The 19,057-nt window shown below is 30.0% G+C and overlaps 1 protein-coding gene across 2 annotated transcripts in view; it reads right to left on the reverse strand.

The window, feature by feature from the left end:
* The window catches only part of LOC136976800 (uncharacterized), a 59,185-nt gene that overhangs the window by 595 nt on the left and 39,533 nt on the right, over positions 1-19,057 (reverse strand). For both annotated transcript variants that reach the window (XM_067272170.1, XM_067272171.1), the window contains exons 16-20: positions 15,929-16,005; positions 13,694-13,762; positions 13,497-13,597; positions 11,333-13,426; positions 19-182 (exon numbers count right to left, since the gene is read on the reverse strand). In XM_067272170.1, coding sequence (XP_067128271.1) covers positions 19-182; positions 11,333-13,426; positions 13,497-13,597; positions 13,694-13,762; positions 15,929-16,005 — 2,505 coding nt within the window. The remainder of the gene's footprint in view (positions 1-18; positions 183-11,332; positions 13,427-13,496; positions 13,598-13,693; positions 13,763-15,928; positions 16,006-19,057) is intronic.

The raw sequence follows: 19,057 nt of genomic DNA on the forward strand, positions 1-19,057 counted from the left end.
CTAGATTTTTAAACTTACTTTTAGGGTTCGCTGTAATGCAAAATAAGATCTCATCATCTGACTGATTCCCCTCTCTTCTCTTAACAATGTACGACAACGACGAGTTCGAACATTGACACCATCGACTGTTAATTCTGCTCTTTTTAGGTTATTAAGGAGTTGCACCATTTCATCATCCGACTCTAATTTTATAGAAATATTTAAAGTTTATTAATTTTAATCAGTATTCAAAACTACCGTATTTTACGGACTATAAGACGTTACAGACTATAAGACGCACCTTAAATTTTATAGGTATTTTTTTTAAAAAATTGCTTAAGACGCTACGGACTATAAGATGCACCTGAATTTTGGAGGCAATTTTTCGAAGAAAAAAGTGCGTTTTATAGTCCATAAAATATGGTATATAAGACAGAAAGGAATGGTGTAATTTGGATAGAAAAAAAAAGTAAACAAAGGAAAATTTAATTAGAAAAGCCTTACTGTCCTTAAAATTTATTATTATTTATAGTCGTCTACGTGGACGTTATTTATTAATAGGACCTTGTACTGGTGTATTGGCACAGTAATGAGAGTTAATTCAGGAAAATTTCTTTATTTTATCACCTGTAGTAGCGATATCCGTACACATTTTACACGTGTTTCGGGCTAGCATGCCCCTCATCAGCAGTATTACCACTATGCACTATAATTAACAATAAAACATATAAGTTACAATAAAATCTAAAATATTCCAAAAAATTAATAAAATACAATTTAAAACCTACTATAAATACATATCCCAATTCCGAGTATGAATAGATGTTTCTCGTTTTACAATTACAGATATTGTGTAAATACGTACTCCAACTTAAATTGGAGTACGTATTTACACAATATCTGTAATTGTAAAACGAGAAACATCTATTCATACTCGGAATTGGGATATGTATTTATAGTAGGTTTTAAATTGTATTTTATTAATTTTTTGGAATATTTTAGATTTTATTGTAACTTATATGTTTTATTGTTAATTATAGTGCATAGTGGTAATACTGCTGATGAGGGGCATGCTAGCCCGAAACACGTGTAAAATGTGTACGGATATCGCTACTACAGGTGATAAAATAAAGAAATTTTCTTGAATTAACTCTCATTACTGTGCCAATACACCAGTACAAGGTCCTATTAATAAATAACGACCACGTAGACGACTATAAATAAAGGAAAATTTATTTTGCCTATTCTCTGAAAATTAATATACTAAAATACTATTAACTTGATATGAACAAATCAATATACAGGGTGGGCCAGCAAAAACGAAACAGCAGAGTTATCATGTTCATCCAAGCAAATCGCTCGGACAGGTCGATTTTATTTTCAACGGGGACATCTTTTGCCATAAAGTTTTTGCGATTCTGAATACAACAGACAACAAAAAATTTTAAAAGGTCTAAACAAACATAATTGGAAAAAAAGTTTCACAAACTATTAACAAACATAAAAAAAATCTGTGTGTACCGTCTTTGTAATCCAAATAATGATACTGGTAGATGATCAAACAGCAATGGTTAGAGAAACTTTTGTTTATTTATTCAAATGCATTTCGTTTGGTTTATCTCCCAACCCCTCTTCAGTGATGTTATAAATTGGTACAATTTTTATAATTATTTTTCTATACTTTAACATAAAGGTGTGTTACATTCTATTTGCAGTGAAAGTGTTATGTTCCTAATGAGAGTGAAGATGGGTAAAGACTGAAGTCTTTACCCATCTTCATAATATCCCAAGCATATTTCATGAAGTTCATAGCCAAACTCCGCAAAGGCTAAATGTGTGGGCCGGAATCTTTGGAGATCAACTACTTGGCCCCATTTTCCTAGATGGTAATCAAACAGGAGAAAGTTATTTAGATTTACTTGAAAGTGTTGTACTGTACAGTACATCCATTACTTGTTGATATCGTCGAACATGACGACCGATACTTAGAAGACCTCCTTACTTTCCAATCAAGATGGAGACCCCCCCATTATGCAAGACCAGTTACAGAGTTTTTGAACACGGCTTTTTCTGGGCATTGGATCGGACGTAAAAGTCCTTTAGGATGGCCGGCTAGATCCCCAGATCTTAGTCCTCTTGATTTTTTTCTTTGGGGACATTTAAAAAGTAAGATCTATGCAACCAAACCAGGATCTCTCGAAGATTTGCGACAAAGAATTATAGACGAGTGTTGTCAAATAACACCTGAAATTTTCCGAAGTGTAAGAAACCGTTTTGAGTACAATTTGTATTATTGTATGGAGGCTAGTGATGCTCATTTCGAACATTTAGTGAATACTTGATAACTCTTTCTTATGTTTGTTACTTTATTTGAAATAAATGTTTGTTTAGTTAATAAAAAATAAATGAGTTTTTTAAAAATTTTTTTGTTGTCTGTTGTATTCAGAATCGCAAAAACTTTATTTGAAAAGATGTCCCCCTTGAGAATAAAATTGACCTGTCCAAGCGATTTGCTTGGACGAACACGATAATTCTGCCATTTCGTTTTCGTTGGCCCACCCTGTATTTAATTTTTAAGTTGATGTCAATCACAGTATATATTAATGTTAGTTTTCTATTCTCTCACAATGTATTTTATTCATGACAGTTATTAAATGATGTTTACATTGACAATTGATGCTAAATCACATCACATTTATTATAATCATACTATGTAAATATAAGAAAGGAATTTGCAAACATCACACTTCAAATTATTGTTTTTATGATTGTACAAAATGCTGCTGCAGTGTCTAATTTTGACCCACAAAAGTGATTGATTCTGTAAAAAAATTGTTTGTATTTGGAATACTTCACTGTCATTATTCAAAGAAAATGTAAGTTCCAACAGACAGACTCAAATGATAATTGTTGAAATATTAAATAAAGGTTACTAATTTATTTATAATATACAAATAATATGTGTAAGGCAGCACAACTTCCTGAAAGAATTCCCAACAAATGAAAATTAAAATAATTATTGCAAGATACTTTTCAACTTTAGATAGGAGCCTAGTGGCTAATTCATAAAGAAAACATTAAGAGACATTTCATGTTTTCTGTAATCTAGAAACAGTTGAAGCAGATGGATAAACGGTAACTTAAGTCTTTGAAAGACTGAAACTATAAAAAAGTAAAAGCTCATAAAATAGACTTACAAGAAATTGTGTAATTGTTATTTATCGTGGGAACAGAAATAAACAAATAAATGGAACATATTTGAAAGGAAACTGGTTAAGAATATTAATTACAATATAGGACAAAAAGCAAATAATTATAATTATGAGTATTGCTTATATTAAATGTTTTGACTTATTTTTTTAAACAATAATGTTGAGCTGGATGAAGGTAAAAAGATATAAGGGTACAGTAAATTATAGAGGCAAGCTTTGAAGATATTAAGTACGGTCGAGGAAATAGTGATTAGTGGTAAGAATAGTCTCTTTTATAATGGCAATAACAAAAGTACTGCTAAAAGGAATGAAACAATTTTGTACATTTAATCTAAAGACAGCAAAGAAAACATAATGGTGGCAAGAAGTGCAATGTTGTGATAAAGAACTACAGAAATACCATCAGATCCAGGAAATGTCAAGTTTTTGGATTGAATCATATTTGTAATGATATTTTCTCTTTTTCCAAGAATGCTACATTATTAAATTGTCAAGTTTCAATTGCAAATTATTATTGGATGAAAAATGCTTTAAAATCAAGATAGAGTAAACTGCATTATTTAGAATAGTATTAGAATTAATGGAAAAGTTGCACCTTTATTTTGTTAGTAAATTTAGGGATTATCTCCAAGCAGTATGTAGACCAGAAGTCAAAGACTGGACAATATTATTAAAGATGAAATTTCTGTAGCAGAGCTTATAGAACTGTTTTTGAATATTATGCAGCTACAATTACAAAGATTACCAAACTATTTCCAATGTTTGTTTCCAATACTGTCTTATAGGTTAGTTCCAAAGGTAATTAGAATTTTATCAAACTAAGCTTTTTTTTACAGAAGAAAAGAAGAAAAGTTCTTTAGATTTAAAGTATATGTGAAACTTTTTATGCAAAGTTATACTTTCCCTGCTCAAAGGTGTCCAGTCAACATACTTGAGGTGAGAGTGAACATATTTCCAGTCAGGAATAAAAACTGAGATATGAGAAAGGACTAAAGAAGACACTTTTATTGTATAGTCTTTTATTTTTGTAAATTTAAATTTACTGTCCTGGCCCTTTTATCAAATTTATATTAACTTATAATTTTTACTTGTGCCATCATCAGAGGGAAGATTTGTCATGTTTTGCATATTGATGATGATGAATAGTCTCAAAATAAAGGTCAACTACACCATAAGACTTCTTTTGCCCTTTCTCACACCTCAAGAAATAAGACTTTTATTGTATAGTCTTTTTATTTTCGGAAATAAGAACTGTTTGGAAGTTAGAATTTTCAAAAGAAACAAGTGGAAAAGACATCAGTATAATTTGTGCAATGATCAGAGAGAATGCCATTTGCAATCAAAAATATTGAAATAATTATATGAACATTTAGAAATTAATAAAATAAATAAGTATAAAATTAACTTAAATGATGATCTATTAGTGAGATCTGGCAACCACTTCATGACAGGCAGTCCACTGGAGATCCCATCCAAACCCCCCCTCACCCATATCCAGTTATAATACACTGTGATGTATTTTCACACAGTGAAATTTGTACAATTTTATAATGGTTTTAACTACTTCAATTTCATTTTATACAGCACCTTTATTTTAAGCAAATTTTTATAATATATCTAGTTAATTGCCCAAATTTTAATTTCAATTTGTATTCAATAATCAGCTAATGTAAATAGAAAAAATTTGTTTTGTAAATATCTGTAAACACACGTGTGTGATGTAATTTATAACTATTATTTGTTTTGATAAGATCTGTATAGAAAATAAGGACTGAAGAGGGGTGATTAAGACCTGAAAGGCACACCACATCCAATATTAGAGTCTATATCAATAAGAGTTCCTTGTGTGATGTAAGTTACTGAAAAAAAGTCAAAAATTTTAGGCTTAAAAAATCTATTGAAAAAATAGTTCTCTCTAGTCATTTATGAAGAGTTAGAAAATTTGATTTTTTTTTTAATAATGCATAGTAAATATCAGTATCCAAAGTGAAAACTGGTAACCCATTATGCAAGGCAGCCACGAGTAAGGTTAGCCTCCTTCACAGATAAATTTATATTAGATTTATATGGACCTTGAGACTTGAAGAAAGAAAATACTTTTCTAGAAGTGATTATGTGCTTAGATTGCAAGTACAAATAATGCAGTAACAATAACTTTACAACAAAGATTGAATATTCAAACCTAAAAATAACAGATAGTATTATGACTATTATGACTAAGTTACCAAAAAACTTTCCCAGTGTGAGGATCTTAAATAGATTTAGTTCAAAATTTAGCACCAAGCAATTTTCTATTCCAATCTTTGATTTGCATTAATAATAATAATTAAAGATTTGTTTTTAGTAATTTGCTCATTTTAGCAATTGCCATACAAATCACATAATATGATTAACATAAAAAATAGAGATGAAATAAAAATATATTCTGTATCAGAAGTAAAATTTGAAGTAAAAACTTGGCTACCATATTGTAAAATTTTCGTTTTAAAAAGCCTTTTATGATAAATCAATGTAAAGATAAAATTTATAAAATTGTTACAGAAATGTATTGAAAAAAAATAAAGTATTTGGTTTGTTATGTCATATTCTGGAATTCTTTATGAAATGTGAATACGATAATAGTTAACATAATCAATCAAATTAAAATTGTTCATAATTATAAAAGCACAAAAGCAGTTACAAAATTTGTCTGAAATTCCTTTACATTCGTTGAAATATGCATGTTATAACTTTGATTTGCCTCTTATATATACTTTGGATATTGATGAAAACTGTTTTTGTTCAACTGCTTCAAATAAATGACATGAGCAAAAATATTTCATAACAAAACAATTCAAAAAATACAAAATGAATAAATTAACAACATATTTTTAATTACAATGCCAACTATCATGGTGGTATCAAAATCAATACAATAAAAATTTTTTTATTTATTAGATCTTGGCACATTGCTGGCTGGATCATCCTGGTTCATACAATGCTGTAGTCTGCCAGCCAAATCCAAGCCTAACATGGTAGATAACTTGCTTGCATCATCCTAATAAAAATGCCAGTTACCAAATAGCATTCTTTTGTATGTGATTTGCCAGAATCTATTCTGCTCTCAACAGAAATAGAATAAGATGAATAAAAAAATTCTCAGAGTTCCTAAACTCTGAGTTGCTTTTTAATCAAAAACCACAACACTAAACTAGTTTTTATATAGGGTTCGTCGACATTTTACTTCATTGAAAGTGTTGAGTGATGATGAGAATCTGAATGGATCATTGCCAATTTAGATAAATAATTGTATCTTGTTAATAATGAACGAGAGTTTTGTATGGATGTTGTCTAGCTATACTCTTTGTCACTTCTTTGGCCGATGACTTAACTGAGTTTAGCTTCAAGAAGTTTACTATCTTACATAAAATTGAACACACAGTTTATATCATTTTTAATCAATAAAAATTACATGTTGCTAAAAACAGTGTTCAGTTTTTATTTATGATAAATTTTCTAACCATTCAAATTGTTACACAAATATAGTTTTTAAAGATCAATTCAGTCTTGTAGCAAATATTAAACAGAATGTAATTTATTGGAGTATGAATTTATTCATTCTCTTAATAAAATGTTTAAATGTTATAAATTTATTCCTTGTCTATTAGTAATTCCACATGTTCATAAAATGCTAGCAAATGAATATGTTACGAAAATAAATGTGTGTATTCAAATGATAATTCATTAAAAATTGAATAATTACAATATTCATTAACTGAAAAATATAATGAATATGAAATTGATTATAAAGAAATAACATACACAAGAATTTACTTTTATGGTATGCCAATATCTCATAATAATAAAGAAATTTATACTGTCAGTCAGCATTAAATTAGATTTTAATATATAATTGAGAATGACAAGCACAAGTACTTTTGACAAATTTAAAATTATCTTCTTCAGGCAAGAACAATAGAATATAAATATCTTACAACATTCTACTAGAACAATTAAGAGCTATGATGTATTAACCATTTTTTAAAATTTACAATGCTTCAACATTTTTGAACACATGTAAAATACACTTCAGAAGCGTTTAATGCCGACAGACAGTAAAAATTTCATTATTAAAGAAATAACATGAGAGAGCAATAAGAGTTTAGAAAAGTATGTATAAATATAAAGTATGTATAAATTTGTATGTATGTATAGTATGTGTGTATAAAGTATGTATAAATTTTTTAAAATTATTTTCTGATTAAACATAGGAACTACGGAAATTTTTAAATATTAAAAATAAACAATAAGAACTGCAAGTTTGAGAGTATTCTGTTATGTTGCCATTATATTTCTTATGAATAATAAACTTTTAATTAAAAATTAATAAAACAATTTAAATGGCTCTTCAGTAACTGCACTTAAATAACAACCAAACCTTGATAGTAACTGAACTTAAATAACAACCAAACCTTGACAAAAACCTTTAATATGCAGGCTTCTTAATTAACTTTTCAAACGTTTTCGGCCATTTGAATGACCTTCAGGAATAAAAAATTGAATGATTCCAATTTCTATAAAACAAAATTTGTTTTGGAATGATTTGAAACATTTGAATTTCCTTAGATGTGTAGTGCGCAAGCCCGTAAATAAAAAATACAATATATATGGGTTACTTGTACAAATATACACATAAACAATATAAGATAATATATAATAATATATTACATAATAAAATATAATGCAAAAACAATGGATAAAGAAGCATCAACAGAGCAGAATAAGGCCGCAAGCCCCCCACAATCATATGCTGGGATAACATTACACCACCACTACGTATCAACAAGGTCTGCAAATTTGGCCCTAAATTTGTACCACAGCCTAAGCTCACATAAGAAAAGATCATCCCTGATCTAGAACAAGCATTAGAAGGGCTAAGAGAACTTAAGAAAGAAGTATTCAGATGGAAAACAGCATTTAAAATAGAAGACGAACGTACAAGAACAGGCCGTAACACAATATGGAAAAATATAAGAGAAAGTAAAAAATGGATAAATCAAAATAATATGGTACTTACAAGAGCTGACAAATTGAAGGACATGGTGGTAATAAAAAGATCTATAATGAGCTTTTATTAAAGTACATAAAAGAAACACAATGCAAGACAGCTCACCCACATGCACTGGAACAGTTACAAGCAAGAGTCAAACACTTTTCTAACACAACTCTTGCAAAAGAGCTTGGAATGAAGAAGATAGTAGTTGCCTCTCCATCAGCTCCTAGACTGTTCAGATTTGCCAAGACACACAAACCAGAAAGAAGCATAAGACCAGTGGTTGATAAATGCTGCTCACCTACAATAATCCTAGAACAGTTACTCAAAAACTTCATTAATATGCACACACTACACAATTGCAGCATAAAACAGCTGCTAGAATTGCTCCAGAAATTGAAAAATATGAAATTAAAAGGAGGTTACATGATGGTACCAGATTTCAAGGCTTTTGAGGCAAAAACAAGGCTTTCTAGTTTGATTGAGGGGAGTAACCCCTCAATCAAACTAGAGCCATGTTTTTGCTACCTGAGAGACTTCCTAATGAGCAAGATCAAAAATGTGGAAAATATGAAAAAACAGATATTGGAACTGACACATCTTGCTACATATTCGTCAATCTTTAATTTTAAAGGAATAACATACACACAACATAGAGGAGTGGCAATCAGAAGTCCTGTATTTGGTACATTATGCAAGGTGGTCCAAAGACTAGAGAAAACCAGTACATGTCTTAATATATGCACGCTATGTTAATGATGTCTTGATTATCTGGAAAGAGAAACCAGACATACAACAATTTATCAGAGATGTCAATTCCAATAAGTTCAGCCTAGAGCTCGAGCTAGAACAAGAGAATGATAAAACTATACATTTCCTAGACATAGCAATAGAAGTAGAGAAAGGAGGGAAAATTGCTACAAAAGTTTACAGAAAGCCAAATTGTAACCCATTGTTAATACCATGGACCTCCCACGACTCAGCAAGTTATAAACCAGCAGCGTTTTGGGCACTTATAAAGAGAGCATACACACACTGCAGCAAAGTACAAAACAGAATTAACCTGTCCTGTGTTATTCCTGACAATTCTCGGGGTCATGACCTCTGACCTCAACTGGTTGACCCAAGATGTCTTGTTACAGTATTAGTACGTTTTTGGAACTAGATGTCGCTAGTCGTTATAATTTTTATACTAAAATTAACTTCCAAAATATAATTGTTTTTATATTTATTAATATATATTTTGTTTGTGAAAAATAAAAAAAATAATTTCGGACGATAAAATATCCATGATTACTTTTTTAAAAAATGTGTAATTTTTGTTAGGCTTAACATCGACAAAATTCAACATGGCGTCACAGGCAACGGAGAAGAATTTCAACATTGGATAGGTTAAAAAATTAGAGCACATCAAAGAGCTAGCTAGGCAAATCAGAGTCAACCAGAATGTCATAAACGCCATTAGTAACAAAAGAATAGAAGATAATGAATGGGAAAGAATAGAAGAATACACTGTCATGGAATACATAGCACCCCTAAGCAATATTTACAAACAAATAAGAGCAGCAACAAACAAAAAGATAATTTTTAAAAGGAATCCAACAATATACCAGATGCTATGTATGGACAAGGAAGACATAGACCAGAGCCTTATTGCAGGAATTTATAGAATACCTGTACAAGACGAAAGGTGACAAAAAGAGCTCTACTACATTGGAGCCACAGGGAGGTCATTAAAAGAAAGGTTTAAAAATCATGAAAAGAACATGCAGAACGAGCAGCCAGTCACCGCACTAGAAACGTACATTATAGCAGATCCAAGAGAGGTCATAGAAGATTGGGAAAGAGCTAAAGTAATACAAAAGATTCAGGACAAGAGACGTCTTAAATATGCAGAAGCATGGCAAATACACAAGACCAACAAGAAAGGACATGCAATAAACTTTAGAGAATTGAGTAAAGTCTAAGTGGCATGGAGAGTGGGCATAATCTGATTATTTTTGTATGAAAAAGGGATGAATGGTTAAAGAATTAGTCATAGCTGTGTTACTGTTTTTATTTACTTATATATTTATTCTTGCATTATATTTATGTATCACTTTTGTGTATATTTGTACAAGAACCCATATATATTGTTATTTTTTATTTATGGGCTTGCACACTAGACATTAAGAAAATTCAAACGTTTAAAACCGTTACAAAACAAATTTCGTTTTATAAAAATCGGAATTATTTGATTTGTTATTCCTGAAGATCATTCAAATAGCCGAAAACATTTGAAAAGTTAATAAAAAAGGCTGCACATTAAAGGTTTTTGTCAAGGTTTGATTTAGATGGCTACAGTTGAAATAACTTTCTTACTTTCATTCAATTATTTTCTGAGAGTTAAAAGAAATAACATCACATTATCTGTGATACAAAAGGATATTTTAATTAAAGTACCTTCACTTTCAGCAAGAAAAGCTGCTTCAATTAAAGTCTGAGACAAAAATGGAGGAAATTCAATAAACCTACCTTTCCTGTTACTAGTAACATCCCTGTCCACTTTCTGTAGGTTATTTTGCAACAGTAAGGACAGATGGAAGTACAAGGAGAGAACAGGAATATATAGAAAAACCAGGAAGCAGACCCTTACTTTATATTAGAGCATAAGAGAGAAATTTAATCATGAATATTACAGAATGCCAAAGGCATATAAAATATCAGAGAACAACATCACTAACCAAAGTGGGACAAGAAAAAATTATCATTGTTCTTGTCTGACAGAAATATAGTTCTCTCCAACATAATATAAAGAGAATGAATAAATGCTAGTATTACAAATATTTTATATATCTTTATTTAAAATTTAAGTTGGCATCTGAATGCAATTGTTCAAATTCATTTTTGTTTGCAACTTTAATTGAAGCTTTTCTTGTTGAAAGCATAAGTAATTTAAAATTAAAGAATCATTTTGTTTCATGAATAATGTGATGTTATTTCCTTTGATTCAATTTAGATGGATTAAAATTAAACTGTATTAAAATTTTTAATATAAATTATATTGTTACTCTAAAATTAAAACACATGAATAAATATTGATATTCATGCATTCATTAAAACCATTTACCTTGATCTTTGTTAATATCAAAAGTGATTTCATTTCTTTCATACTGTGTGATATCATCTTTTATTTGTTCATTACTCTTTCCTGTTCTAATTCCTTCATTACTGATACTGGGGGTACGTCTTTTTCCAATCATTGCTATCCCCATAGTGGGTTTAGGTGTGCGTGGAGTTTCTGGAGTAGGCGGTCTGTCGTCATTGTTGCTTTCTGTTACTAGAGGTAAACTGATTGTAATCTGTGGACGAATTCTTGTTTCAACATAATAATGTGAACTTCCGGTAGACGAAATGGCACTACCAGAAGCACTACTGTTAAGACTACTATTACTACTAGTTTTTAAACATTCGTCAGCTATTTCCTGATGCGACTCATCATTTTTTTGCGTCCTTAGTGGTTTTGGAGGATTGTCGGTTTGACAAGATGAATTAAAAGTTTTTTCTGTCTGCACAGCAGCTGATGACATTGTGACTGTTTTCTGCTCACATTTCGGAGAACCAAAAATTGCACGTGCAAGTTTTGGTGAGCCTAAAAATTTTCTTTCAGAGAGAGGAGATCCAAATCGTTCTTCTGATTTAGTGAATTTATTTTTGAAATTGTGTTTTTTCTGAGGTTTAGGTGAAGTAAATTTTTTCATGAATTTAGGAGAACCAAAAAACTTAAATGATGATTTAGATGAAGGATGATCACCAACTTCTGAGAGACTTTCTTTTGATGTTCGTCGTAATCCATTATTTGCGCTTACTTCAGCAATTTGAGGTGATGATAATTTATCTGAAGAGAATTTTGAATTGTGACTTGAAGGTATTTGATCAAACTGAAAATATTCTGGACCACTTTTATTTTTAGTATACAAGTTTAAAGGAATACTTTGAGAAGATTCATTTGGTGATAAATGTGGTATAGGATCTTTATCATAAACTAAATTTGTAATTTTTTGTTTATTAGTATTATCTAAATTATGCTCATTTAATGGCTTTGAAAATGATCTGTTATAAATAGGAATTGAAGACTTCACAGATTTATTATTATTTGTATTAACACTACCACTGCTGCTGCTACTACCATTCTGCTCTTTAACAAGTTTCCTTGGCTGTTTATCATTGTTTAAACCAGGTTGAACAGATATAGTAGATGGCTTTTTCTTTCCATATAGCCTATGATACTCTTTATCTAACATACTAACAAATTTTTCTGATTTAGTTTCTTCATTACTACTGTTTTGATCAGAACTACTATTTTTTATATTATTCTCTTTGATTTTTTCTGGAATTATTTCTTTATTTTTCTCAAGTGAATTTTTTGGAAATTTTTGTCCACATTTAGCTAATTGGTCAAAAGATCCAGATAATTTAGCTACATAACCTGGAATGGGAGCAGAATGTTCTTTAGATTTTTTTCTTTCAGCCGTTGCAGTTTGTATTTGGTTTTGACTTAGATTATTATATGAACCCGTCATTCTTGCCACAAGTCCAGGAGTTATTTCTTTAACCATAACTCTCTGTCTTCCTAAGGAACCCGTAGAAAAATCTTGTAATTTGTCTTCTAAATTAGACCACTGACCAGAAAGACGATGAGCTTTTGAATTTATATATTTTTCTTCATTCCCAAATGATGTACCACTGGATACTTCCTGATAACTCATTTTACGAGGAAACTGAAATGTTGATGAAGGATGTTGAGCATGCTTTTCAGAACTATGAAGACGTTGAATATAATGAGATGAAGCATCCGTACAACTGAGTGATCTCATATAACCCGAACGGAAAGTCTGGATGTATTTTAATTCATCATCCTTTTCTGTCTGCAAACCTTCACATTTACTTAAACAAATATTAGAATATTTAGTTTGTTTGTTAATAGAACCTCTTGTTTGCTTTGAATGGCGATGCTTTGGCTGTTGGCCATCTATAACTGAATAATTGTGTAGGGACATCATTGATTGATGAACACTATCATCTTGCAAATACTCATAATAATAATTTGCCTTTGAATTTCCTGATAAAGTAGAACAAGGTGAAATTTCATGGCTACATAAATAAGTAGAGCCAAGAGGACTACTGTCTTCACTTTCATCTTCAGTTTCACTATAATAAGCATCTGAAACAGTTTGTTGTTTTATTAATTATGTTAAATTATTTAAAGTAAGAAAATTATTCAAACTATTTACTTTCTATTCCTCCAATTCTTTCAACTTTAGTAAAACCACTTGTTGTTTCATCCAATGTGGCATCATAAGAAATTGCGGCTAAACCCATTTTATTCATCCATCTAACAAACGAGTTATTTTTAAAAATGAGATTAATATTTATATTATAGTTATTTAATATTTTTATATCTGAATAAACTAAATAATGCAAAACATACTTAGTCATATCTTCTTGTGAATCTGTAGCAAAATAAAAAGTTGTACCTGGATGATGCAATTTAAAGGAACTTAAAGGAAAAAATTAAAAATTAAATATTCATAATTTAAAACAAAAATGAAATAAAATTTAACCAAATTTAATTTAAACTAAAACAAAATATAATCATTTTTTAATGAAATAATTTAATGAAATTAAAAACAAAACCAAATGATTCTATATAAAAACACATTTTTCTGATTATTTTAATTTTCCAGATGGAACAACTATATAAATACGTACATATACATTTTTTTAAAAATAAAAAATTATCAAATCATCACATCACAAACTTTAAAAAATGAGAGAGAAAAAAAAGACTTTCTTTTTTAAAATGCTGTAGATCAGTTTGAGTAAATCAAAAAATTATCTATTTTTATTGTTTTTCTTATTACACTTATGTTGATTATATGATTCAGTAATATCATTTATAAATTAATTCTCAGTATTTAAAATATAAAAAGTAAAGATGGAAAACAAAATAAAAAATGAGAAAAAATATAAGCTGAAATCTTTTGGCAGCATATCTATTAATAATAATAATAACAACAACAGTTAGCAAATATAATACACCAAGAGCTTGCAAACAAACACGAATTATTAGACATCCACAAACCATACTACAAATACATTCCACAGACAGTATTGGAAAACAACAAGCACAAAATGTACTATGACAGAGCCATAATCACAGATAAAACAGTCAATATATATTCAACCTGGTGTATTGGAAAGTCAAGCACAGATAAGACAATTTACCACAACAGACCAGACATCACACTCATTAACAAACACAATAAAATCACATACATTATAGACATATCCATTCCAAACACTCACAATATACAAAACACATTCGCTGAAAAAATTAGCAAGTACACAAAACTTGTCCAGGAAATAAGGCATCTGTGAAGGATGGATAGGGTGCTTATTGTATCTGTTGTTCTCTCTTTTACAGGTGTGATACCACACATACTACACAAAAGCCTGGGCATATTACAATTGAATAGAAACACATCTCACTACAGAAGGCCACTATATTGAATACATGTCATATTGTTAGGAAATTCCTGAATACAGACACACACACTGACACAGTTATTTAATTTTGGTCTTGTTTTGGTTACTATATGTTGACTCTGGTTCAGCATAGAACATAGCCACCAATGTCAACTGAGTAACTCACAAAACCCATAATAATAATAATAATAATAATTATTTGGAAAGTTCAGCATATAGCATCATTTAGAAATTAGGATTTTAACAGAGACTTTCTAGACAAATATAATATGCTGTGTAAAAAAAGTTTTAAATAATGAATCAAAATGAAGTGAAGTAGAAATAACACTATTTATATTAGAATCTCTGAAAAGACAGATATTAATCAAATGGTATATCGTTGAAATATAATCAATACTTTCATGAGAATTAATAATATAAAAACACTTATCACTACAACATTAAACAAAAGCAATACAGATGTTCTTTGACTTATGATCAAAGTTCATTTTAATCATACAGTTCTAAATCAATGTGTCATAGGTTGAAACACTGCTATAACAGCAAATATCGATCTAATACATAAAATCTTATAATTATACCATATATTAACAGTATTATTTCTACTGAAAAAAATATTATACAGTAAACCTTCAATTTAATAGACTAATTGGGGACAGGGGCATCCTTATTGCTGAAAGTTTGTTAAGTTAAATTTGTTTTAAAATATGTATCAATAATGAACTTAAAACATGCAAGATGTATTAAAATGTTATTATAATGTATAAGTATAAATAAACTATTATTATAATGTACACTGAGTACTTTATTGTCACTGACTTTTTAATCTAGCCTTTTAGCACATACTATTCATGAATAAAAAGATTTAAAATTTTTCCTATTGGACAGGAATATTTTATCTGTTAAATTGAGGGTTTACTCTATTAGAATTTATAGGAAGACAGTTTTTTGACAGTGGTCATAAAACAAATATTAGTTAATAAATATTAGTGTAATAAATAATCATATAACAATTAACTATTAAATCTATAATTAAAAAGTCTGAGATTATAATTATTAAAAGATTTTTTAAAAACACAAACAGGTATTATGTCAAAGGTACATAAAGCAATTTTATAACCGTTAATAAAATTAATAATCATATTCAGTAAGAACAATAAACTAAAAATTTTCTTACTATTTTTTTGATTTGCATTCAGTGGCTGGTGAAACAGTGAATCCAGGAAGATAAATGAGAGATTCTGCTCTAGGATCCTAAATAAAATGAAAAATTAATAGATTTTATTGTGTAATATTGATATAAAATTTGGTTTTAAAAAAGGATTTCAGATAAAATGTAATAAACGAATTCATAATTTAAATCATATTTACTGTATCTGACTATTATATAAACTTTAATAATACAAATTCCAGGGTACAATACAAATCAAAAGTATTAAAGTTTAAGTATTACACATTCATTTTTAATTATCAATGGCATAATGAATTTTTTTAGATCATATTATTTAACTAAGTAATATTAATATTTATTGATAAATTACAGTAAACAGTTAAAAATTGGCCAAGTTTTAAAAAATCTAAAAATATTATGAATATACAAATAAAAAACTTGTGCTTGCTTCCGTTTTCTAATCTGTCATTTTAACACACCAGCGATAGTCCACAAAGAATTCACACACATGGAGACAACCCTTTCTTTGAGGTTCTGCCTCCACAATAAAATGCAAAATAAGAATCAGCATCCTCTGTGTTCTTGCCAAAATTAAAATTCACAAAATAATAAATTTAAGTATGGAAGAATTCTTTGGGGACTACCGCTGGTGTGTTAAAATGACAGATAAGAAAATAGAAGCAAAGTTTTTTCTTTGTATATTCATAATATTTTTATACTTTTTAAAAATTGATAAATTAGATTTCAATAATTCATCTTTAATGATTTCACTTAAGCAAATTTGTTCTTTCAATCTTCTCTAAAGAACTAATATAGAAAACACCTGAATGAAATTAACTAAATATTTGTTAATGTGCATATTACATACTGGAAAATAAATATTTTTAGTTAACTTAGTCATCCTCAGGTTCCTACTACAGGTATACCTCATCTTACATTGGTAATTGGTTCCAGGAGAGGCGATGTAAGTCAAATTTACTTGTGTAGTTACGACTTAAGTCAAAACTATGGTGGAAAATGCCAATAATGAGCACTTAAAGACCACTAAATAAGACGACAACACAGAAACACAGATGTTTTTATGTTTCCTTCTCTAGGATTTATGATGATTATATTAACATTTACTGTTAATGTACATATGTTAATATGATTTTATATGCTTTTAATGCTTTTCTAGTGATATTATGACTGCAATATTTGTGGAGGATGGACGTAAAGTTGAATAAAATGACTTAAACTTGATTTTTATTTTTCCATATACTTTTTTGACAAACAATGTATAATCAAGAACAACGTAACTCGAGGTATACCTGTATGTAAACTATCAAATTCTAGAACATTAGATAAAAAAATTAATTAAATGTGTAAATACCACATGTACAGTACAAATAGTTTTCTAAATGTATTGAATACATTTAGAAAACTATTTGTGCAATATTCATTGATCAGGAACAACATGTGCAGATACACGTCATTGTAAACAAATGTCTAACTAAGAGGGTATAATAATGTTTCCTCAACCTCCTTACTCCGCTATTCTTGTGTTCTATAGATTTTTATCTATTTCTAAAAATGAAAGCAAAGTCAAAGAGTTGCAGGTTCCAAAACAGCAGAATAAGTAGAAGCATTAGCATAAATTCAGTAAATTTTAGTCATTATTTTATTTTATATTAATAGTGTTCTGTTGTCTTGTGGATTCTATTATAATTAAAAATATTCTTCTCACATCTGACTTAAACATTCTAGATTACAACTAAGATTTGACAGCACCTAAATTTGGAGAAATATAATAATTGAAATGAATTAAACCTACAGGTTTTGACTTATTATTATTTAATAATTAAAACAGATAGTAAACTTTTTGAGTATTAATTATGAGGGCTGTTTGGAAAGTTAGTGGCCTCAAATAGAACAACAAACAAAATAATGTTAAAACTTTTTTTATTTTTCAATGTAGTCTCCTTTGTTAGCAATACACTTATTCCAGCGACGTTCTAGCTTTTTTATGCCATCACAATAGGTCGATTTGTCAAGGTGTGCAAAATACTCATTCACTTCACAGATGACTTCGTCATTTGAGTGGAATCTCCTTCCAGCCAAGAACTTTTGGAAAAACTGTGAACTTTTGGAAAAACTGAAGAAAGAAATCGAAGAAAAGAGGTCACACTTGAACGAAGAAAAAGATTCTGTTCCACCACGATAATGCACCTGCACATTCCGCCAGAATCACTGAACAAAAGATAAATGAACTTCGCTTCCAATTAGTTCCACATCCACCGTACTCACGTAATTTGGCCCCCGTGACTTCCATCTTTTTCCAAATTTTTTTAGGTTTGGAAAAAGATGGAAGTCACGGGGGCCAAATTACGTGAGTACGGTGGATGTGGAACTAATTGGAAGCGAAGTTCATTTATCTTTTGTTCAGTGATTCTGGCGGAATGTGCAGGTGCATTATCGTGGTGGAACAGAATCTTTTTCTTCGTCAAGTGTGACCTCTTTTCTTCGATTTCTTTCTTCAGTTTTTCCAAAAGTTCACAGTAATAGACAGCATTGATGGTCTTTCCTCTTTCTAGGTAGTCAATAAAGATGATTCCTTTAGCATCCCAAAAACTGAGGCCATCACTTTCCCCGCTGATGAAACTGTCTTTGCCTTCTTTGGTGGTGGCGAACTGTGATGTTTCTATTGCTTTGACTGTTCTTTTGTTTCAGGAGTGTAGTAGTGGATCCAGGTTTCGTCAGTAGTCACAAACTGACGCAAGAAATCCCATGGGTTTTTGTGATAGAAGTCCAAACACTCCTTTGACATCAAAGTGCGAACACGTTTTTGCTCGGTGGTCAGCAAACGTGGCACCTGTCTTGCTGAGACCTTCGTCATACCCAAATTTTCGGTTAGGATGTGGTGCACTCGGTCGACAGAGATGCCTGTTGTCTCAGCTATCTCACACGTTTTCAAACGGCGATCTGCTAACACCAAATCATGAACTTTGTCGATATGTTCTTCAGTGACAGCAGTTGACGGCCGTCAGCTGCGAGGGTCATCTTCCACACTCTCTCTGCCAGATTTAAAAAGGGCTGTCTGTTTTTTCACAGTGGTGTACGAAGGAGCAGACTCTCCCAAAACTTCATCCATGTCAG

Source organism: Centruroides vittatus, unplaced genomic scaffold, assembly GCF_030686945.1.
Source record: "Centruroides vittatus isolate TY-2023 unplaced genomic scaffold, ASM3068694v2 contig_425, whole genome shotgun sequence".
NCBI lineage: Eukaryota > Metazoa > Arthropoda > Arachnida > Scorpiones > Buthidae > Centruroides > Centruroides vittatus.